A 19,393-nucleotide genomic window follows, 5' to 3' on the forward strand; every position below is an offset into this window, starting at 1 on the left:
GATGTAGGACTCGGTGAGAATAACGGTAGCTAAGGTTAGGAGAAGCCACGGGAGTTGCTTGGTTAAGCTGGGGGGCTGTCGTGCCAGTGGGCTGCAAGTGGCAGAGAATGCATGAGGCAGGAGCGGTGGAAGGGAGCACGTATTCTCCCTCAGTTTAGATAGGACACGTTACTTGGAAAGAAAGTGTCTAAAAGATAAAACTAATGGGTCTCTCATATTTGGTAGGCGTGTTATTTGATTCTGTTCAAGGTTGAGGCGCTCCCCCCCTCCAGAGTATACCTCTCTCTGACCGTGCTGCCCTCAATAAGCACAGGTTTTTTTTATACCTTGTCTTTCCAACATTATATCCGATACCGACACCCTTGCTTGTGTCCCATGTCTCGCTCTCTCCGCTAATCGGCGGTGTGTTTCTGGTGTTGCTCTACATGATGCTTGCCTTCGAGATGTTGAAGGAAAGCAGGTGACGTCGGGGTCACATGCGCTAATAGAAAGCTCGGGGGTAAAGCAAGCTTTGCGAGTCAAACGGCCCGCAGCACCGTCCGCCTCGGCATGCATCCCGGCATTTGATTGCTCTATTAAAGATGGTCTTTAACACAAACCAACAGACAGGCCTCAAACACAAACCAATAGGGCCTTCATGATGGTGACAATGTACTGCACATGTACCTAAACAGCTGAGAGACTCTGGGTGGGAGGTGGGGGGACAGGCTGACTAGTGAGGCGCCATGTTTTAGACTCTGCTTCTCGGATTTGGTCTTGTTGGGTGGTTCCTACGCTTCTGTTCAAGATCTTCATTTTGGAGCCCCTCTGGAAGGGTATATACATTTGGGCCCAGGTCCGATACATCGATTACATCCCGCAGAGGTTTATCCAGGATCAGGAAGAGGCTGTCGGATGGCTGGTCGAGACATGTGGCCACCCTGCGGGATATAAAAAGCTGGACCGGTTCTTTCTTCATAACCCGGCACGTGAGAAGCTTGGGAAAGTATTGCGGAAATACCTGAGGAGGCCAAAGCGACAGTTGGTATAGGGACGGAGAGCGTGGGAGAGGTCGGAGCAGGTACAAAGGTGTCAATGTCTTAAATGATGGGCATGCCCCTTGACTATCTTTTTAGACCTCTCGACTGTCACGAAAGCGTCCCTCGACTATCTTTAGAGGCCACAGATCCCCCATTACACACAGTGTGACCCCCTCTGTGTAAGTGAAGCATTGAATCAAGCTGAAATTAGACATGTGTCCCATGTTTTCTCCACGGGTCGCACTCCTCCTCGTGTGATCCCGCGCACGACATGCTGTGCTCATCACATCCCGACCAGTCAATCCCATCCCTTCCCCAACGCCAAAACACCAAAACCCAAAAAGCAAATTGGTATCATCAATTCATCCATTTTTGACCGTTCTTTCAGAATACCACCCTAACCACCTATACTGGTCCGTCTATTGCCCGGTTCATACGGTGGAAGCATGGGTGCTGATGGCCTCATCCCATCCGACACCAACGCGTGATCCATATCAGACGTGGTCGTCATCTGGTCCTCCTCGAGCAAACTGGGCATCCGGTGGTGATTGTGTGGGTGCGGGTACTGCTGTTGATGTGGTGGGTGAGGGACGTAGTCTCTCGAAGGTGGTTGCCGGTGCTGATGCCTCATGCCGTCTGACACCAACGCTGCTTCGGCATTATCGCTATCTTCGTCCAAAGAGACACGATTGAAAGCATCCGACTGCGGCCGTCGGTATGGCGATGGCACCGCCCTGCCTGCTCCCACGGGTCGCCGTGGGATGGCGGCTGTGTGAGCCCGAGCAGGAACCGCCGAGTAAGCGGGGCGCGATGTTGAGGCCGTCGTGGTGCTTCGAAGAGAAGCAGTGCGTGAAACGATGCCTTCGCTTGGTGGTGCTGGTGGCGCCAGATTGACTCTTGCAGTGCTGGAGATGGGTGATGGCTCCTCGAGGTCCTTGACCGCCTTAAGATTCACCTCCTCGTCCTCCCCCGAATTGCCAATCTTGATATACTTGAGCTCCAAGATGCGGACGACGTTGAGGACAATGGTCGCAATGTAAAAGAAGACCAAAGCGTGGGCGAACCCAAAATATGCGCGCTCCAGAGGGCAGAACTTGTCTAGTTCCCCGGGCATGTTTTGGTTCCCGTCAGTGAAGCCATTAGTCGAGAACCCGTTCAGGGCATCGCCGGCCAGATACTCCTTTGGTCGCGTGAGGCCGACACAGCTGACAGGAAGGCCATTCCAGGCAAGCAAGGATATGATGGCCATCGTCATGGCGCAAAAGATCAAGTCGAGAACCACAAAAGCAACCAGCCATGGCTCCGTTATGGAACGCCAGTTGTAGTGTTGAACCAAAATGGCGATGGTGGCGTACACGGTGATGAGGACGATCTGACAAGGTGTCAGCCTTAACTCGAGCTAGGTCGGTGGGACAATTGGAGACAGAAGGAAACATACCAACAGCTCAAGGATGACCATGTGCTGTGTCATACCGAGCTTCTTGACATGAATCCATATGGTGTTGAAGCCATGTAGAGCGGTCGATACTAAAGCCGCAGCAAGCTGCAGTGTTCGGGCGATGGCAAGCCATCTTGAAGATGACCCCCAACCCATCATTGATTGCTTCACCAACCAAACTATGGTGGTGGACAAGGCAGAATAAACCTAACAAGCGAGGTTCTTTCTGCAAAAGAACAACTGCAATGCTGGAGCATTCGGACAAAAAGAGAAATAGAAAACAAAAAGACCGTCATCCCATGTGGATGTCCAGTCCAGAGCTGAGAAACGAGAGAGGGGCTGTGTACCCTGGGCACATCTGCCCTATTCGGGGGACGCTGTGAGGAGAGGTTGGCGATGGGTTAGCAGCAGGGTTGCAGCCATTCAGCGGCCATCGAAAAGAACCACATCTGCGGCACTACGGCACCAGCTTGTTGCGAGCTCTTCTTCCTTTTCCATGCAAGCAGGGAATCTTCACCAATTGCTACCCAATGAGATTGATGTGCGGTGGAACACGAGCATCTCCATGATGTTGTCGTGACTGGACGAGCTCCGGTTCGGGAGAGAAGGTGTGTTTCAGGTCATGGTAGTAGCTTCGTGGTGATTATTTCCGTCGCGAGGCTTTCTGATGAGAGATGCATCTCTGAGCGCCATCTTATCTTCTTCGTACGAGTGAATAAGAGGAAAAGAGAGAGAATCTCCCCACTTGAGGAGACGCGTCATCCCAACACAGCCACACAGCCTCCCAATTGCTGCCAAGCCCCTCGTTGATTGGCCACCCCCTTTCCCTTCATTCACTTATTCACTAGAAAAACAACTGCCAGCAACTGTGAGATTCTCACAGAGAGCCGCATTCCATCTTATTGCTGCCTAAATCCCGACAAACAACTTTACCTCTCTGTAACTGTCCACGCGGCGGCCTCCAGGCGTGTTGATAATGGTCGCTATCCTCTACTTTCGTCTCTATTGCAAGAAGAAAGAAGAAGAAGAAGAAGAAGAAGAAGAAGAAGAAGAAGACGAAGAAGAAGAAACTATTCTTCAGGCCGCCGCCACAACCAACGAAATGGCTACTGACACTCTCCAAAGCAACAACGAGAATGAGAAACGTAGCACCACTTCATGCTGCAACAAGTCAGGTCGCCGTCGTCGCAACTGGCCATTTCTCTGGTTGACCGCCATCCGTACCTGTCAACTGGCCTACTTTGCCCATCTCCACGCCGTAGTCTTCTTGTTCGACCAGACTGGCTATTACAATGGCATGTGGGCATGGTACGCCTCCCCAGGTGACGATGAGCGATCAAAAGCCGGCATGCGCTGGGCGCGGGCATTGGTAGGTTCATGCCATTGTACATCCTTGGTGTGCACCATGAACTAACACCTCTCTCCAAGTCTCTCCTAAACCTAATCTACATCCTCATAACCTTTATCTTCTCCCTCATGTTCCGCAACCTCGACCCCCAAAAGTGGCGCCTCTTCGGCATCCACACCTTCTTCGGTGATCTACTCATGGCATGGTCCCTCCTTCACATCCTCCGAGTCTTGCATCCTTCTTACACCAACTACTGCTACGATGTCCCCCGCAAGTTTGGTAAGTCCTCCCCCCCCCGCCACGCCAACATATCACAACCCACCAACACCTACATAGACTACGAAAACCAAGGCATCCTCACCTACCTTGGCAAAGGCCAATTTAACAAAGAACGCTACCTAACCTGCGCCCTCCTCGACTCAATTTTCACCCTCGGCGCCATCCCCGCTTTGTCTCACATCGCCTCCATCATCGCCACCACTTGCAACATCCGCCGCGCCACCAACCAGCAACAGGTCGAGGTCTACCCCAAGGAGGAGGGTGCGGTCGACATCGAGCAGGGCACGATGATCATCCCGCCAGCTGCCGAGCCATCCCGTTCCCAGTCTCCTGTCTCCTCATCATCCAGGGGTCCATCACCACCGCCGTCGTACCGTTCCCGATCCAGCTCCGGAGCAACAGAAGCCGGCCGTCCCCCAAGTTACAGGTCAGCGCCGTCGGTCAGAGCCCGAGCGTCAATGGAGACCGTGTCGTCTGTTGATCCTGATTCCTATCTTGTATCTGATGGGTGGAGGGCGCCGGAGCACCCACCAGTATATTCCAGCAGACCGCCAAGTTTGCGGGATGGACAGGTTTAGTTTCTTTTGTTCTAGTGGTTTTCTTTTTCTTGATTAGCGGGCATGGTGCGATGGTTCAGGCGTTATGGGTTGGTATTTTGAACAAAAACACCGTTTTGGCGTTGTAGAGAGCCCACATCACAGCTCTTCTTGTGTATCATCAAACACACACTACCCAAGTATATATACTGGGTTTAATCAAGCACACTGAGACATGCACATAATAGTATCAACATCTGTGTGTTACGCTTTGATTCCTTTTCGAATCCCTAAATGTACATACACTTACTACCCTCTTCTTCTTCTCTTTTACAAAATTCCAATCAACCCACCCAAAAACAATAACCTTGAACCTAACCTAACGGCTAACACCAAAAACGTCTCACCATAAGTCGCTCAATGATAAATCAATCCATCACGCCCCTCCCCCCCCGGCCTCCTCCTGCCCCTTCCAAAGATACTTTTTATCAAACGTCAACTCCTGCCTCATCGCCACATCCAACAACCAATCCCCATTCACCACCCTCGGCTCGCAGTGCCCATTAACCGCCATCTCCTCAAACTTGGGCCACAGCGCCTTCTCCCCCGGCGTGGTCCCGCTCAGCAAATACACCGGGTCCGGGTCCGCCCCTCCATCCTCCTCCGCCGTCGTCGGCTTGATCGTCGTCCCACTCCTCGCCCTATAAATCTTGAATATCGCCCCGTTCGCCTCCGCAATGGCTTTAAAGTTCTCCACCCCGTTCTTGATGTCCGCCGTGCAATAAATCGGCACATTCCACAGGAGCTTCCCTTTATTCGCGCGCGCGCGCCCGACAGACGTCCCGAGGTTGATGTTGAACTTCTTTTCGTTTTCCTCGTCAACCAAAAAGTGGTCCTCCACTGGCGGACGCTTGTTCGTCTCGAGGCAGGCGTCGAGGAACGAAGTGTTGATTATTTCCGCGCCCTTGGCTAGGCACTTGAGGAATTTCATCGTGCGGACGACTTTGGGGGCGGCGAGGTAGTCGCACGGTTGGGTGTCTTGCACCAGGGTGACGCCGAGGTTGCGCAGTTTCTTCTGTGGAGGTGTTAGCAATGCCCGATAAAGAGATGTGGGAAGCAAGCTTACCCGGTCCGAATCCTCCAAGTTCTTATTCCCTACCCATCTCTTGTACCCCGTCGCGCAAATCCTCATCGTGACATTCGGCAGCGACAACCTCGGCCTCTTGGACGGCCTGCTCTTCTCACCAGTCTCCTCTTCCTCTTCATCATCATCCGCATCAGCATGGCCGGCCGGACTAGAGCTTCTCGTGCTTCTCTCCTTGTCAATCTGATCCATCGCCCTCTTACCACCCCAAACCCCATCCTTCAGTGGCCTCCTCTTTTCCTTCTCATACAACGCCAGATCCGGAGCAATATCCTGAAGCTTGGAGAGCGCAGCTGCTTTGGCACTCCGGCTGCCGCTTGACAGGACGGGGGGGGTATCATTCTCCTTCCCTGTGCGAAGATGACGACCCTTGGCTGGCGTGACAAGGTTGGCTGCGGTTGGAGCGGCAGCAGCCGCCGCCTTTGGCTTTCGCCCCTTCTTCGCCGTTGCCGGTGCAGCAGGCGCTGGGCTCGAATCCGCCATGAACGAGTCTTGCATGGTGCCAAAGTCCTTGTCCAGGTTCATGGTGAGCGCGTTCTTTTGCGCCGCTGCGGCCACTCTCTTCTTCTTCTTTGCTGCCGCATCCATGTGTTCCTCTCCTCCTGGGTAGTACAGATTGCGGAGCACAGTCTCGTCGAGGAAGGTTTTGCCAATAACTTCGCCAAGATTCGTTCGCCGAGGCCATGCTTTGTACTTGTCGTCGTTGAGAGCCAGAGCCTGACAGGCAACATAGCTCTCCTCGATCCAGAGGTGGTTGACGATCTCGATGTTCCAGTCCTTGGCGGCTTCACACTTCTCGCTATGCAGGCGAGCCGTGATGAGATGTGTATTCTCTGCCTTCATCGTTCGGGTATATGTAGCACCGGCAGCCGTGACGAGGTTCTCCAGGTAGATACGGGCCTCACCACCGTAGTTGGAGAGTGTGATCTTTAGGTCCTTAAATCCTGGCAGAGGTTCTCTTGGAACTGGGTAATGAAGCAAGCGCCGAAGCGGCGAAGTCCACTCGTTGTACACAATCAAATAGTAGAGCCACGCCAAGTTGCCGACGTCTTTGCCCATTTGTGAAGCCCTGACGTATTGCTCGCCATCACGGTAGTGACCGACAAAGGTATTGCACTCTTCAACCGTCCCCACAACCTCGCCTCCACCTCTTGCAATCTTCTCGCCAATGGTCTTACGGGTCGAGTCGTTGATGGGGAGGTCGTCGCCCAACAGAACCTTCTTCTGCGAAAACACCACGAGCTTCTCCCCCCCCTGCGGTTCGTATGGGCCACTGGGGACAGCAGAGCTAGCACCCTCAAGTTGCTGGCTACTTGGGATTTTCACCGGTTCTTCGGAGGCAGTGCGCAAGACTTCCGGGTCGGGGAGGAGATATGGACCTTCGTCGATTCGTTTGCCCAGACGGAAGCAGTCGTCGAACCTAGAGATGTATGATTAGAAGGTGCTCGTGCCAACAGTTGCACACTAAAACCCACCAATGAGGAAGGACAATCTTGGCCTTCAACTTCTTCTCGAGCGCCTCCTGACACTTTGGGTGTTCCAGTGTGAGAGCGCAAATGTGGGTGGTTAACTTGTTTAGATCCTTGGACTCCATGCCCCCGAGGGCCAAAACGCCACCACAGATTGCCTCCTTGTCTAGGGTTGGGATGTCGGCGCAAGTGACGGTCACGCTTGAGAAGATCATGCGGGGATCTGGCGAGTAGGGCCGTAACTGCGCCAGCTTTCTGCGATGAATGCTGACTCTGATCCAGTCCGACTTGACCACGGGCACCATGGCGGCCAGCGACTCGGTGTATTCTTCAAAGTCGATAGTGTTCGAAATAATGTGGGTTGCTTTCTTCCAACGAATCTTTCCCTGGCGATCTGGCTCTAGCACTTCGGCGCCGTGTTCTCTTGCGACATCGGATAGCTACGAGCTGAGTTAGTTGCTTGGGTTCTTCAGACGAAGCTGGACAACAAATGGGACGAACAATGGAGATTAGTTGGCTCGAGAGCTGCTTGCTTTGCACGAAAGCGATAGCGCAGTCGGCGAGCAATGGGGCCTTCTCATGCTGTTCCGCCATGTTGAAAGCAAGCTGTCGCAATGCGCGTGTCGGTGATGGTATGCATCAAGTGGTGGACCGTCGAAGTCTGTCTGCCCAAGCTGGTACGGTAGTGGTAGGTTGTGGTGGTGCTTTGTGGCTTGTGTGGGTGCGTGGGTGGCCGAGACGCGTCTCGAAAATCCACCAGGACAAGGAGAGACGCGAGACAACCACGACTCACATGACCCACCAAGCAGCTTGCTTCCCATTTAAACCCTGGCCGTAAAGTGGGGCCGTCACTGAGCTGAGATGTTTGATGACACCGAAGATCAAGATATTTCCGCCAGGTGCTGACACAAGATGTGGCGTGGCCTTCTACTTCCTGTCTTGGAGAGGCACTGCTTTGGCACAGGCATAGAGAGAGTTAGGGATAGATGTGTGAGCTGTGTTGGAAGTCTTTCAATAGCATTTGCAAATTATGGTCGCCGCCAGAAGGTCAGACTGGACAAGAGGAAATCTATCACAGACTCTCTCTGGAGTCAAAACGAGTCAAAACGAAGCGATGGTCTCGAAGTACCTTCTCCGCCGTAACAAACAATTCCAATACATTTAAATGTCAAACGATACATATGTTTATTCAAGGTATCTAGTTGCTAAAGCAAACTACATGCCGATAGATCAGCATATCTGGCATAAATGCCAGACTTGGTAGGTTTTAGCCAACGCCCATTCCAACCATAGCTATGGCTCATGGTTCATGGCCGGAGTATTGGACAAGTCAAATGCCACCCACCAGAGTCGAGTTTCTGTGGATTACTAGTTTGCCAAAGCCAAAGCCTCCGGATCGAAGAATGACTCCTCTTGAACAGACTCAATAAGCCTTAACGCCAGTGATAACAGTCAAACCAGACCAACCATTGTACGACTCACCTAACCCCGTGCCGTGACACCGGGTCTGGCTTAAAGTTAAAATGACATCTGCACACAGAGCCATCATCATAATGAGCACACCCACATCGTCGATATTCTGTGTCCTCCGAGCTTGGTGATGGGGGAAATTATGGTGTTGCAATCGTGACGCGCTGTCCATACGCGCGCCGCAAACGTGAAAACGCCAAAATTGCGAAATCACGATGCAGCCAATCAGCACCCTACCACCCCCATGCCTCGGACTCTCTCAGCCACGGCGGGGTAGCTTTAACAAACAGCCCGACAGGAACGCCATCCCCTTATCGCGACGAATCGTTGACGCTGGATGCCGGACAGACGCATGATAGTGTAAAAAAGCAACAATCAAGAACCAATGAGTCGTGCCAACCATCTCAGCTTTTCTCAAGGACCTCATGCGGGCAGCCTGTAGCCTGATGGATCCCGCCTTTTCGGATCGTGTGCATCCATGGCTTTCGTCCTCAAGTCGGTGTCGACACAACGCTGCCATGTGAGAGAGAACCAGGAGGAAGAGGCCAGAAGGAGTTGGGTTGTGGTCGGGCTCTCTTTGGTTGAACGTGAGTGGGTGGCGCAATTGACCCGCAGCTGAATTTTAGGCCCCCCTTGGCCACCTCGGTGCATGTGTCGATCCTAAAAATGAAATGAGGATGGATGAGTGATGCCGCTGCACGAAAATGAAAAGGAAAAGCTTCAAAAAGATGCAAAACAAAAGGACAAAAATGATCACCAGCAACAAATCGGTGTTATCGGCATGGTGTTCGTTCGCATCAGGGTCAAAAGTTCCTCTGTTTGCGCAAGATGTTGTTGTGTGAGTCATCGCTTGAACAGGGCGGCCCACCAGTGGCTCGGGTGAGGGTGGGACATGTACCAGTACTTCAGGCAAGATGCCGGACAGCGATTGCGCCCGAGCCCTGTGCCGGGATGTGAGCTACAGCCGTTTGTTTGGACTGGGACTCGGTTTGGGCAAAGCTGTCAAGATGTGCAACATCAAATGTCGAACCTCGAGTCCGTGCAATTGTTGGGGTTTCGGTATGCCATGATGTCGCTGGCGTTGATCGAGCCGTGATGCGCATGCCTGGGTTGGGTGTAAGCTTGAGAGCGCTCTCGGGGTGGCCTTGAAAGCCAGAACAAAGTCTGTCGCCGCGAAGAGGTCGATACGCGTCATCGTCAACCGAGGTGTAACCGCCTGGACTCAACAAGAGAGGAGTAAAGTTGAGCCAAAAGGCCGCTGTGGCTCTTTGATTTGGCTCGCGTGATGGGTTTGTGGCTCCTGCGATGAAAAGCTTGCTCGTATTGAAAGGCCATTGTCCGTGTACGATAGCCATGTGTTCCGGCGTGGGCGAAAGGGCGTCAGCCTCTGGTGGTTGGGCTGTGATGGACAGAGGCGACAGAGGTTTCATGGCTTGGATTTGGCAGTGGCGATCATGTCCTCATCGTCATTCTAAGGGTCTTGTTGAAAAGTCTTTGCTGCGTGCCAAGTTGGTTCAGTCAGGCTCGCCATGGCTGAGAGCAGTGTGGACATGATGGCGCTGGGCGAGGCCGGACATGGTGGTGAGAGTTGTCGCGGTGCTTGTTGAATATTGTTACATCGCTGTTGTTAGAGGAAAGAGGAAAAGAATGCTGCCATCATGAATATTTTTTGGTTGATAAATGCAAGAGCAAAAGGGCCCTTCGTGACGGCGCAGTGACAAGGGGGGGCGTGTTTTAGAGTTGTGGGGATGGGCAAAGTACCGCTACTTAGGGGGCGTCAAGGAGGCCCGTGTGTGCCGTCCCCGCCCGCTGATTCGCTGGTTGAGTTTTCTTGTTGGCCTGAGGCAAGCAGACACGGCTGGCAGACAAAAAATATTTAAGAAGGCACCATCGCCCACCTTGCTCGCCCTTTGGAAGAAGTTGCTCGGTTCTGCCGCCCCACATATTCTCCTCCAGCCACACTTCCCGCACCATAGCGTAAGCAACCGTCGCCAACCCCGACGAACTTCGCTGTCGTGATAACTTCCCATTTTTCTTTTCACTCCTCGCTGCCTCTGCCTTGTGTAGCCACAACGCACAGCCAAATACTCTCATTTAGACTCCCGGTCGATACAGGAACCCGATCGATTCCGTCGTCGTCGACCAAGACCACCTTAATCAAAAAGAAAAGATCAAGATCATTTGCACAGGTCACAGTGCAAAACCCAAGACAAGACAAGACCCCTCTCTCTCTGCCGTGTGCTTGAAAGTGTGGACCACCTCGATACATCATCGCATCAACTCGTTCTCGTTCTCGTCGTCGCCAGAACAGCCACGACTTCGTCATCTCATCGAGTAAATATTTGGTCGACGGTCGAGAGGTCTTGACGGGTTACCGGTGCTTGTGTCGGCGAACAGTAGTTGAGGGGGAGACATTAGGTTGTTTATCTCCCATCTTCTGGTAAGAAATTCACCTCTCTGCTTCCATTCACTCCCGCACTCTTGCGAGTTGCTCTCGCTGCTGCCTCGACAACCCCGCCGCCGACAACAGAGCAAACTGCCAATTCACCACCACGACGCTCGGACCCACTTTCCCTCGACGGCGCAACTATAAATTGGCCGCTTCTGAACCCCCCCTCCCCCCCCGGTCTTTTACGCCAAACAACACCGCAAGATCGTAAATTGCCATTTCACTCTGCGACTACAAAGCACTCTTTATTTGCGCATTATCACAATCTGCACACTTCAGGAAGTCATCTAACAGCTCTCCCCCGCAGATTAGTTCGCGCGCAGACAAAGTCATCTAAAAAGTCGCTTTGAGATCTCACAACCGCAATCATGGATGCGATTCAAACCCACCCCACGAGCGCTGCCCAGGCCAAGGCGTTCACTGCCCCCGGTTCTCTCTCTTTCCCCACCGGACATGCCGATCTGAATCAGTCGGTCGCGGGCAATGGCACTGTCGCGAATGGCGCACAGCAGTCGGGCGTCCAAACCACCAACGGTGCTGGGGTGACTCCCGCGACCCCCGCTGCGACGCCGGGCGCCGCTTCAGCTGGACCCAGTGGTATCACACCCACTCTTCAGTAGGAACACCTTTGCATTGCTTTGCAAATAAACTGTAGGCTGACCTCCAAAGGAACATTGTCGCAACTGTCAATCTTGACTGCCGTCTGGACCTGAAGACAATTGCGCTGCACGCTCGCAATGCTGAGGTACGTGTTGCGATCTGGTCTGGGCAGACAGCTCTTTTGAGCGACTTTGCTCCATGACCTTGTCGTCAACAATTTTGCCAGCCAGGTCTAACATGTTGTAGTACAACCCCAAGCGTTTCGCCGCTGTTATCATGCGTATCCGTGAGCCCAAGACCACCGCTTTGATCTTTGCGTCGGGCAAGATGGTCGTCACTGGCGCCAAGTCGGAAGATGACTCCAAGCTTGCTTCCCGCAAGTATGCCCGTATCATTCAGAAGCTCGGCTTCAACGCCAAGTTCACCGACTTCAAAATCCAGAACATTGTGGGTTCTTGCGACATCAAGTTCCCCATCCGTCTGGAGGGTCTTGCTTCCAAGCATCACAACTTCAGCTCCTACGAGCCCGAGTTGTTCCCCGGTCTCATCTACCGCATGATCAAGCCCAAGATTGTGCTCCTCATCTTCGTCAGCGGCAAGATTGTTCTCACAGGCGCGAAAGTTCGCGAGGAGATCTATCAAGCTTTCGAGATGATCTATCCCGTGTTGCAGGGTATGTTTTGCCATGTGATTGCCAGTTTCTATGATGACGTCATTGTACTAACTTTGCCCGCCAGATTTCCGCAAGATGTAGATTTCGTCTCATCACTGCGCCTGGCACGTGGACCTTCCACCCCACTTTGGGCATCCATGTGAACGACTTGTACATTACCCCCCCACTTCACCCTTACCGAAAACCCTCTGGCCGCGAATGAGTATTACGAATATCATACCCCCCATAAAAAGCACTTTATCACCGACCGTCGGCGACTAGCACAAAACCGCCCATCGGTTTCGCCTTTTTCGGTCACCCAAACTTGTATTTTTGCTGTTTTTGTTTTCTCTTTTCTTGTCAGCATTGCAATGGCGTTCCGGGGGAATCAACAATCGGGGGACAGACGATAAAGGATCCACGCGCGGATTTGACCTCTACCTGAATTCGGGTTTATAGTACATAGATTTTTTCTGGAGATGGCGCGCGCAACAACTCGACGGATCGGCGAAGAGGAACTGGGGGCCTGGTTTATTTTTGCGCAGCGCACAAGGGGGATCTGGCTCTTTTTTTCTCCTGCCACCGTCGTTGTTTTAATGGCTCGGGATGATGGCAACTGGGATTCGAGCGGGCTACCAAGGAGGTGGTGGGAACTACATGAATGCGCGAAACAATCACAAAAAAAAGAGGAGCGAGAAAGGAATTCCCACGCCGCGCGGCTCACCTCAATCTCTGGTTGTTTGTCGATCATCTCAAGATTTTTTTTTTCCAGTGGTGGGAATGAGAAAAAAAAAGAGAAGAGAGAGTGAGATTTGGGGGATTTTACGGGTGGGATCTGGGACATGATCCAGCAAACCTGACATCATGGTTCTTTTTTTTGTTTTCTTTCATCACGCGGAACAAAAGCTGGTTTGCTAATTTTGTCTGTTGTTGTCTGGTTCTCGGACACGACGACGAAAAAAGAGGCACAACCTGCAAGATGAAGAACACATGACCCCCTCAAACTACTCGAGGTGTGTTGTTGGCGCGAGCAAAGCGACGGCCACTGCGGTTTGCACCACACACAACACACAACACACAAACAAGAAAAGAAAGACGATTGGTGGTGGGCTCTTTTGCAAGAAACAAGAAAAACGACAGCCGCACACATTACAGGACTGCCTTGAGCTTTCTTTATCCGCAAGGAAACAAAAAGCTTTCCGGTATTTCAAGCCTTGAGCGAGGGGAGAACATCAAGGATGGTGAGATCCTTTGGGCAACCTTCGCAAATTGGGTGAGAATGGACAACTGGAGAGCAATAATTTCATCTGGGTGAAAGATGGAAAGCTCGCTTCGGCGTTTTTTTAGTTGTGGTTTCGTTTTTTTTTTTTTTTTTTTTTGCAACAAGGCTATCAATACCATCGTCTTATTTGACAGACATGAGTTTTACCACGCCGCACTGTGTTGTTGTGTGCCCTGCTTTGCCTTGCCCGACCTGTTGCGACATGCACGGTTTGATCGACTTACCTCCTTCCGATCTTGTTCCATGCTGTGTATCCAGCTGTGCCCCTTTCAAGGCCTCACGCCCCTGTGGTGTCTCTAATTTTACCCCTCCGTCGCATCAATACCCCTCACACAGACAGAGCCTTGAGGAGCTCCTCTTCCAGAATCAGCCCAGGCTTTCCCCCTCTGCTGCCGTCCTCTGTAAACAATGCGTTGGCTCCCTCCCCTTCCTTCCAAGCCCACTTTTCCTTGAACTCGGGTGGACAGTTTCGCTGGATGCAGTCCACAATCTTATCGCCAATGACGGGGAGGAACTTGAAGGCGTGGCCACTGTCTCCTGTCGCGACAAAGAGATTCTTCCAGTGAGGATGGTAGTCGATGAGGAAGTCGGCCGTCCGGGTATCAGAATACCAGCATAGTCTCGTTTTGGTGAAGGGACGGTCTACCAACCCAGGCAGCGGCGTCATCTCTCGGAGAGCAGCGCGAAGGTCGGCTTCCCCCTCTGCTGGGATGACGAGGTCGGGGTCATGCAACGATGTCCGGGGGATCGAGACGAGGCAGTTGCTTGTGGCAGTTGGCGAGACGGGAAGGGGAGGGAAATGTACAGTTCGTGGGTTGGTATAACCGTAGGCATGGCGAGCTACCTTGAGGACCCGGTTGGTTGGTGGAATGATGAAGAGACCACTGGAGAGGTTGAGGATGACGGGCATCTTGCCGAGGATCTCTTGCTCCTCTTCGGTGATGTTGAGGTACCCCAAGACTTGGCCCGTGGCGACAGCCTGGCCGTCAAGGTCGACAAAGCTTCCTGTCCATGCCCCTGCTGCCACCATGACCAGGTCCGCGGTCAAGATGCGTTGGTCTTGTAGCCTCACTCCTGTCACACCGGTGTCATCGTGCTCCAGAGACTCCACTGTGCCAGCAATGAAGTTGACGCGTCCGGTCTGTCTGACTTGCTCGTAGAGCCATGCCATCGACGCGCCGGCGTCTGTCCAGCCGCTGTTGTAGTTGATATATCCCCAAGCTCCAGAGCTGCCACCGGTCCCGAGAACCTCGCAGATCGCGTCGGCGTTCGGGAGCTCTCGGATGCGCTCGGCGAGCATTGGGTCACGAGAGGCCAGAGATGAAACGTTCTCCCAGCTCTTGCGGGCATAATCCATGCCGGTTAGCTTCTTGTGGGAAGACTCACTCGCGCCACCCTCTACGGGAGGGTCCGCGACTGGCGCGGCAGAGGTGGCATCGCCGACGACGAGGAGACCTGTTTCGTGGTAACGGCCCTGGGCGCCGAGATCTGTGGGCTTGTCTTGTTGGCGCCATATCAGCTGAGCTTCATCACACAGAGTGGCATACGCGTGGTCGGCGTAGTCTGCCCTGACAATGCGGCTTGTGTCAATGGACGCGGCATCGGGGGATGGGAATGTAGACTGAGAGGAGGGGTCGGACCTGTCAATGACAGTTATGGAGGTGTTGATGAACTCATGGCGACGAGTGAGAGCATAGGCTGTGGAGAGGCCAAAGAGACCCGAGCCAACAATGAGAATGGAGGACGGGGGGTTCGTGTTGTTGTTGTTGTTGTTGTTGGTGGTGGTGGTGGTGGTGGAAGAGGAAGAATGTTGAGGAAGGGAAGAAGTCATGACCGTGACAAAGTTGAAGCGAGCCCAAACTTTAATTACGCAGCCGAGACAGCTGGCAACACGTGTACGAGACTCTTTTCGAGAGCAAGGGCTGGGCTGTCCACAGAGGTAGGGAAAGGGATGCCGATCCAAATCGATTCACTGAGGATTTAAGTATTCAGATAGAAAGGGAAAAGCCATGCTCTTTGGGCATAGATGTATCTTCTGTTGAACTCTCTTGACCCCGCTGCGGTTTATCTCGGGATTTGATATCTTGACATGGTTCTCCGTAAGTTGCCACATGCGGTTAGACTACGCCCTTTATACTAGTCCTCCACTTCCATGATTCCGCCCTCATGATGTTTTGGTCTTATCTTGATGCCCAATAGCCGGTCTGCTCCAGCGAGGGCAAGATATGTTACAACCCAGCCTTCAAGGTGCTTGGAGTTTGTGCACGGGCCAAGCAACGCCAAGCCAGGAACGCTATGACCGTTGCCGTCAAGGTGCCGCCGTCTTTGTCTTCGCAAACAACCGTCTTTCGTCAAACAGCAATGCTTGAGCAAAACGCGAAACATGTCGAACAATAACATTGCCGAATTTCCTGATGTTCAGGTTAAACTCCAACAGCCAAAGGAAAAGTCAGCATTCGAGAGACAAAAAGCAGAGATCGAGGCGAAGCGCCTGCGCGAAGAGGCCGAGACGGCAGCTGCCCTTGCCGAATTCCAAAAGGAATTTGGAGGCGACGACGAAGAGGATAAGCTTCCTCGAGGCTCTCACCAGACATCGAGATTTGGGAATGGCCCGCCCACTCGACCAGCTTTCAACAGCCCGTCACCTTTTGGAGGTGGTGCAGGCAAGCGACATTTCGGCCTTCCTTCGGGGCCCTCGTTGAAGAGCGGTCCTGGGAGTTTGGGACCTCCTCCGCCATCATACGGCAAGAAGCGAACGTTTGATGGGTTTCAGCAGGACCGAGATCGAGAGAGGGGACGAAACTGGGATAGGTCGGGCTTCGAAGATCGAGAGGCGGGATCCTTGACCGTGTCCAAAGCTTTCGAGGCCAGTGATGATGAAGGCGAGACAACGGCTGTTTCTGGCCGTGCCGAGGAGAAGGCGGCTTCGAGACCTACCCTACGTTTGTCCAACTTGCCACCAGGCAGATCACCGGCATTCATCAAGTCTCTGATACCGGCAAACTTGACTGTGGAGGATGTCAAGATCGTGCCACCAGCGGGACCGACCGGTGCTGACCGTGGCACGGAGAGAAAGTCGGTATCAGCGATAGTTACGCTGTCAAAGGAAACCCCTGCTGCTGAAATTGATGCCGCAGTCAGCACGCTGCAGAATCGCTATCTAGGCTTCGGTTTTTTCCTTTCTTTGCACAGACATCTCTCCTCGGCCGCCATTTCGTCAGGGCTTACAGCTCTGCACCCTTCGACCTCAGTGATATCACACCCATTTGGGGCGAAGAAGGTCGAGGAAATTTTGAGGCCGCATGGCTCACATTCGGTGAGCTCCCACCGCGGCTATGCGCCTCCTACCCACTATGGCCCTCCCATGAGTGGTTCCGTCAACCGAAGTGGTATCCTCCACGTTCCTGTCAGCCCGCCACGGGATATCAAACAACTTCGCATGATACACAAAGTCATCGAGTCGGTCCTGGAGCATGGGCCACAGCTGGAGGCCCTCCTTATGTCTCGCCCGGATGTGCAACAAGAGGAAAAGTGGGCATGGCTATGGGATGCGCGCAGTGAGGGTGGTATCTGGTACCGCTGGAGGCTGTGGGAAATCGTGACGGGTTTGCAGTCCACAGACAAGGTCAAGTATTGGCCATTGTTTGAGGGAAGCCATGCCTGGAAAGCACCAGCACAACGGCTTGCCTACGAATATGTCACAGGTGTCGATGAGTTTGTCTCAGAGCCCGAGTATGATTCTTCTGAAGATGAGGATTTCGATGACGAGCAGGGTCGACAGGGCGAGCACAACGAGCAGGAGGATACATTTTTAAACCCCATTGAAAAGTCAAAGCTGTCCCACTTGTTGTCTCGACTACCAACAACAACAACCAAGATCAGGAAAGGAGACATTGCGCGCATAGCAACATTTGCCATCACGCACGCCAGCCGAGGAGCCGATGAAGTTGTCGAAATGATTGTGTCCAACATCGAGCAACCATTCGCATATACCTCGGCCAATCCAGACTACAAACGTGATGGGAAAGAGAAGGACGAGGGCTCGCGCGATGCCTCTCCTGCTCCAGACGACAAACTTGGATCCGGTGGGCTTGACACTAGCGCAGCGTCACTTCTCGGCCTTTATGTGGTCAGTGACATTTTGTCCTCTTCATCCACCAGCGGCATCCGCCATGCATGGCGGTATCGTCAATTATTCGAGAACGCGCTTCGAGCCCACAAGACGTTTGAGAAGCTGGGAATGGTGGTGGATAAGCTAGGCTGGGGACGGATCCGGGCCGACAGGTGGAAGCGCGCCGTAGAACTGGTGCTAAGCCTCTGGGAGAGTTGGTGTGTGTTTCCGGTTGAAACCCACGAGTATTTCGTCAACAGTTTCAACAACCCACCAGCTCTGAAGAAGCCGGTGGACGTTGGCGGAACAGAGCAAAAGGTGGGCAAATGGAAGCCAGTGGAGACAGAAGCTGGCGCAAAAGAGAAGGACCACGGCTTTTTGCCGATCTCGACAAAGCTATCGACTGACCAGGACGACGAAAATGACCACTACTTGGAGGATGTTTTGGAATCTCGTGATGGTGATGTCGAGCTCCAGTCACCCTACATGTACTACACCTCGGTGCTGGATGAGTTCTCTGACCTGGACCTCGACGGTGTCCCATATGACGACGACGACGACGACGAGAATGGGGTCAGCGGAGATGTGAGCATGCCGCAACCGACAACGACAGAGCCACCAGCAGATAAGGTGGAAACCAAGATCATAGGAGGCTTTTCCATGTCGGCGGCGAAGGCTGCGCCAGTGAAGAAGCGGATGCGTGCAGTGGACATGTTTGCGGGGTCTGACTCTGATTAGACGGCCACCTGAGAAACGGAGGCGTATCTGGGGAAGATAAGATTAGATCGCCAAGAGATCAAAGTGCCCTTTTGACTTGGCCCCTATATCCATAACAGCCGCCGCCGCCACGCCACCGATATCACATCGTCAGGTCTCAAGCGTGAATGCAAAGGGCAAAGGGCAAAGGGAAAATAGGCAATGCTCGGCGGTGCTGGGCGGTGCTACCCACCCACGTCTCGCGTAACATTATGCGAGGCATTCGCTATCCACGGGGTTGGGACAGGAATGGGCGGCAGAGGAACGGCACTATTGGGGTTGGGTTCATGCGTTCGGCTCACACCAAGCACCAAGTCACGCAAGTCTACGAATAGGTGAACGAGTTTGGAGGGAGGCAATCACAGCAAGCATGGCAAGGTAGTACTCGACAGCCAGAGGGCGTCTCCCAAAAGGGCCAATTACTAAATGCGTAGAGCAGATCCCGCGCAGTCCCCCAACCTGCCCGCTCCTTGGCTGTTGGGTTGCGTTCCATCAAGCCATGCACGCCATGTTGGAGAGAAGATAGTAAAAAGTTTGTCTAGCTTAGGGTTTAAGGTATGTTGTGCACCTGTCATGCGGCGTTGCCATCCCATCTTGTGGTGTGGATGGATGATTGTGGTGCACGTAAGAGAGTGTCGGGCGTGGTTATCTCGAGTTTATTATTCTCTTTGAGGATGAACGCGGCGGAGATGGCTGACATGTTTTGTGTGTGTACGTACCTATTTCAAAAGACCCGAGCGTAGTCACCAGCTTTATTACACGGTACATAGAAGTGTCCCTTGGCTACGAGGCTGGACCAACGTGGGTGGTGGTTATATTGCTGACTAAAAACTTGCGCAC

General features: G+C 53.1%; 8 protein-coding genes across 8 annotated transcripts; 4 read left to right on the forward strand and 4 right to left on the reverse strand.

Moving 5' to 3' along the window:
- Nucleotides 1-1,416: 1,416 nt before the first annotated feature.
- Nucleotides 1,417-3,458, reverse strand: QC763_409010 (uncharacterized protein; the record flags this gene model as incomplete). The annotated part of the gene is made up of 2 exons (XM_062912529.1): nt 2,458-3,458; nt 1,417-2,391 (listed from the first exon to the last, which is right to left on the reverse strand). The coding sequence occupies exons 1-2, from the start codon at nt 2,614-2,616 to the stop codon at nt 1,417-1,419; spliced, it is 1,134 nt and encodes a 377-aa protein (XP_062765821.1). The 5' UTR covers nt 2,617-3,458.
- On the forward strand, nt 3,146-4,860 carry QC763_409000 (uncharacterized protein). Its single transcript, XM_062912528.1, has 3 exons — nt 3,146-3,826; nt 3,886-4,084; nt 4,142-4,860. The coding sequence occupies exons 1-3, from the start codon at nt 3,434-3,436 to the stop codon at nt 4,660-4,662; spliced, it is 1,113 nt and encodes a 370-aa protein (XP_062765822.1). The 5' UTR covers nt 3,146-3,433; the 3' UTR covers nt 4,663-4,860.
- Nucleotides 4,861-4,949: 89 nt separating this feature from the next.
- ESC4 (regulator of Ty1 Transposition) lies at nt 4,950-8,002 on the reverse strand. Its single transcript, XM_062912527.1, has 4 exons — nt 7,735-8,002; nt 7,240-7,673; nt 5,747-7,184; nt 4,950-5,695 (listed from the first exon to the last, which is right to left on the reverse strand). The coding sequence occupies exons 1-4, from the start codon at nt 7,825-7,827 to the stop codon at nt 5,057-5,059; spliced, it is 2,604 nt and encodes an 867-aa protein (XP_062765823.1). The 5' UTR covers nt 7,828-8,002; the 3' UTR covers nt 4,950-5,056.
- A 1,606-nt stretch (nt 8,003-9,608) lies between these two features.
- QC763_0066830 (uncharacterized protein) lies at nt 9,609-10,133 on the reverse strand (the record flags this gene model as incomplete). Its single annotated transcript, XM_062905921.1, has 1 exon — nt 9,609-10,133. The coding sequence occupies one exon, from the start codon at nt 10,131-10,133 to the stop codon at nt 9,609-9,611; it is 525 nt and encodes a 174-aa protein (XP_062765824.1).
- Nucleotides 10,134-10,232: 99 nt separating this feature from the next.
- On the forward strand, nt 10,233-11,502 carry QC763_0066840 (uncharacterized protein; the record flags this gene model as incomplete). The annotated part of the gene is made up of 4 exons (XM_062905922.1): nt 10,233-10,284; nt 10,442-10,680; nt 10,802-11,037; nt 11,460-11,502. 4 exons carry the CDS (start codon nt 10,233-10,235, stop codon nt 11,500-11,502), a joined length of 570 nt encoding a protein of 189 aa, XP_062765825.1.
- Nucleotides 11,503-11,520: 18 nt separating this feature from the next.
- tbp1 (TATA-binding protein (TBP)) lies at nt 11,521-13,720 on the forward strand (the record flags this gene model as incomplete). The annotated part of the gene is made up of 4 exons (XM_062912526.1): nt 11,521-11,768; nt 11,822-11,897; nt 11,999-12,425; nt 12,490-13,720. 4 exons carry the CDS (start codon nt 11,521-11,523, stop codon nt 12,504-12,506), a joined length of 768 nt encoding a protein of 255 aa, XP_062765826.1. The 3' UTR covers nt 12,507-13,720.
- A 294-nt stretch (nt 13,721-14,014) lies between these two features.
- On the reverse strand, nt 14,015-15,517 carry QC763_408970 (uncharacterized protein; the record flags this gene model as incomplete). The annotated part of the gene is made up of 1 exon (XM_062912525.1): nt 14,015-15,517. One exon carries the CDS (start codon nt 15,515-15,517, stop codon nt 14,015-14,017), a length of 1,503 nt encoding a protein of 500 aa, XP_062765827.1.
- A 552-nt stretch (nt 15,518-16,069) lies between these two features.
- QC763_408960 (uncharacterized protein) lies at nt 16,070-18,535 on the forward strand (the record flags this gene model as incomplete). The annotated part of the gene is made up of 1 exon (XM_062912524.1): nt 16,070-18,535. The coding sequence occupies one exon, from the start codon at nt 16,070-16,072 to the stop codon at nt 18,533-18,535; it is 2,466 nt and encodes an 821-aa protein (XP_062765828.1).
- Between the last annotated feature and the right edge of the window lie 858 nt (nt 18,536-19,393).

Source organism: Podospora pseudopauciseta, chromosome 4 (assembly GCF_035222475.1).
Source record: "Podospora pseudopauciseta strain CBS 411.78 chromosome 4, whole genome shotgun sequence".
Classification (NCBI taxonomy): domain Eukaryota; kingdom Fungi; phylum Ascomycota; class Sordariomycetes; order Sordariales; family Podosporaceae; genus Podospora; species Podospora pseudopauciseta.

Coding starts and splice junctions, on each gene's coding strand:
- ESC4 (XM_062912527.1), bottom strand. CDS start 7,827: ATGGCGGAACAGCATGAGAAGGCCCCATTGCTCGCCGACTGCGCTATC. Junction 7,674..7,734: donor CGAGCCAACTAATCTCCATT/GTTCGTCCCATT, acceptor CTCAGCTCGTAG/CTATCCGATGTCGCAAGAGA. Junction 5,696..5,746: donor ACTTGGAGGATTCGGACCGG/GTAAGCTTGCTT, acceptor ACACCTCCACAG/AAGAAACTGCGCAACCTCGG.
- QC763_409000 (XM_062912528.1), top strand. CDS start 3,434: ATGGTCGCTATCCTCTACTTTCGTCTCTATTGCAAGAAGAAAGAAGAA. Junction 3,827..3,885: donor TGCGCTGGGCGCGGGCATTG/GTAGGTTCATGC, acceptor CCTCTCTCCAAG/TCTCTCCTAAACCTAATCTA. Junction 4,085..4,141: donor CGATGTCCCCCGCAAGTTTG/GTAAGTCCTCCC, acceptor ACACCTACATAG/ACTACGAAAACCAAGGCATC.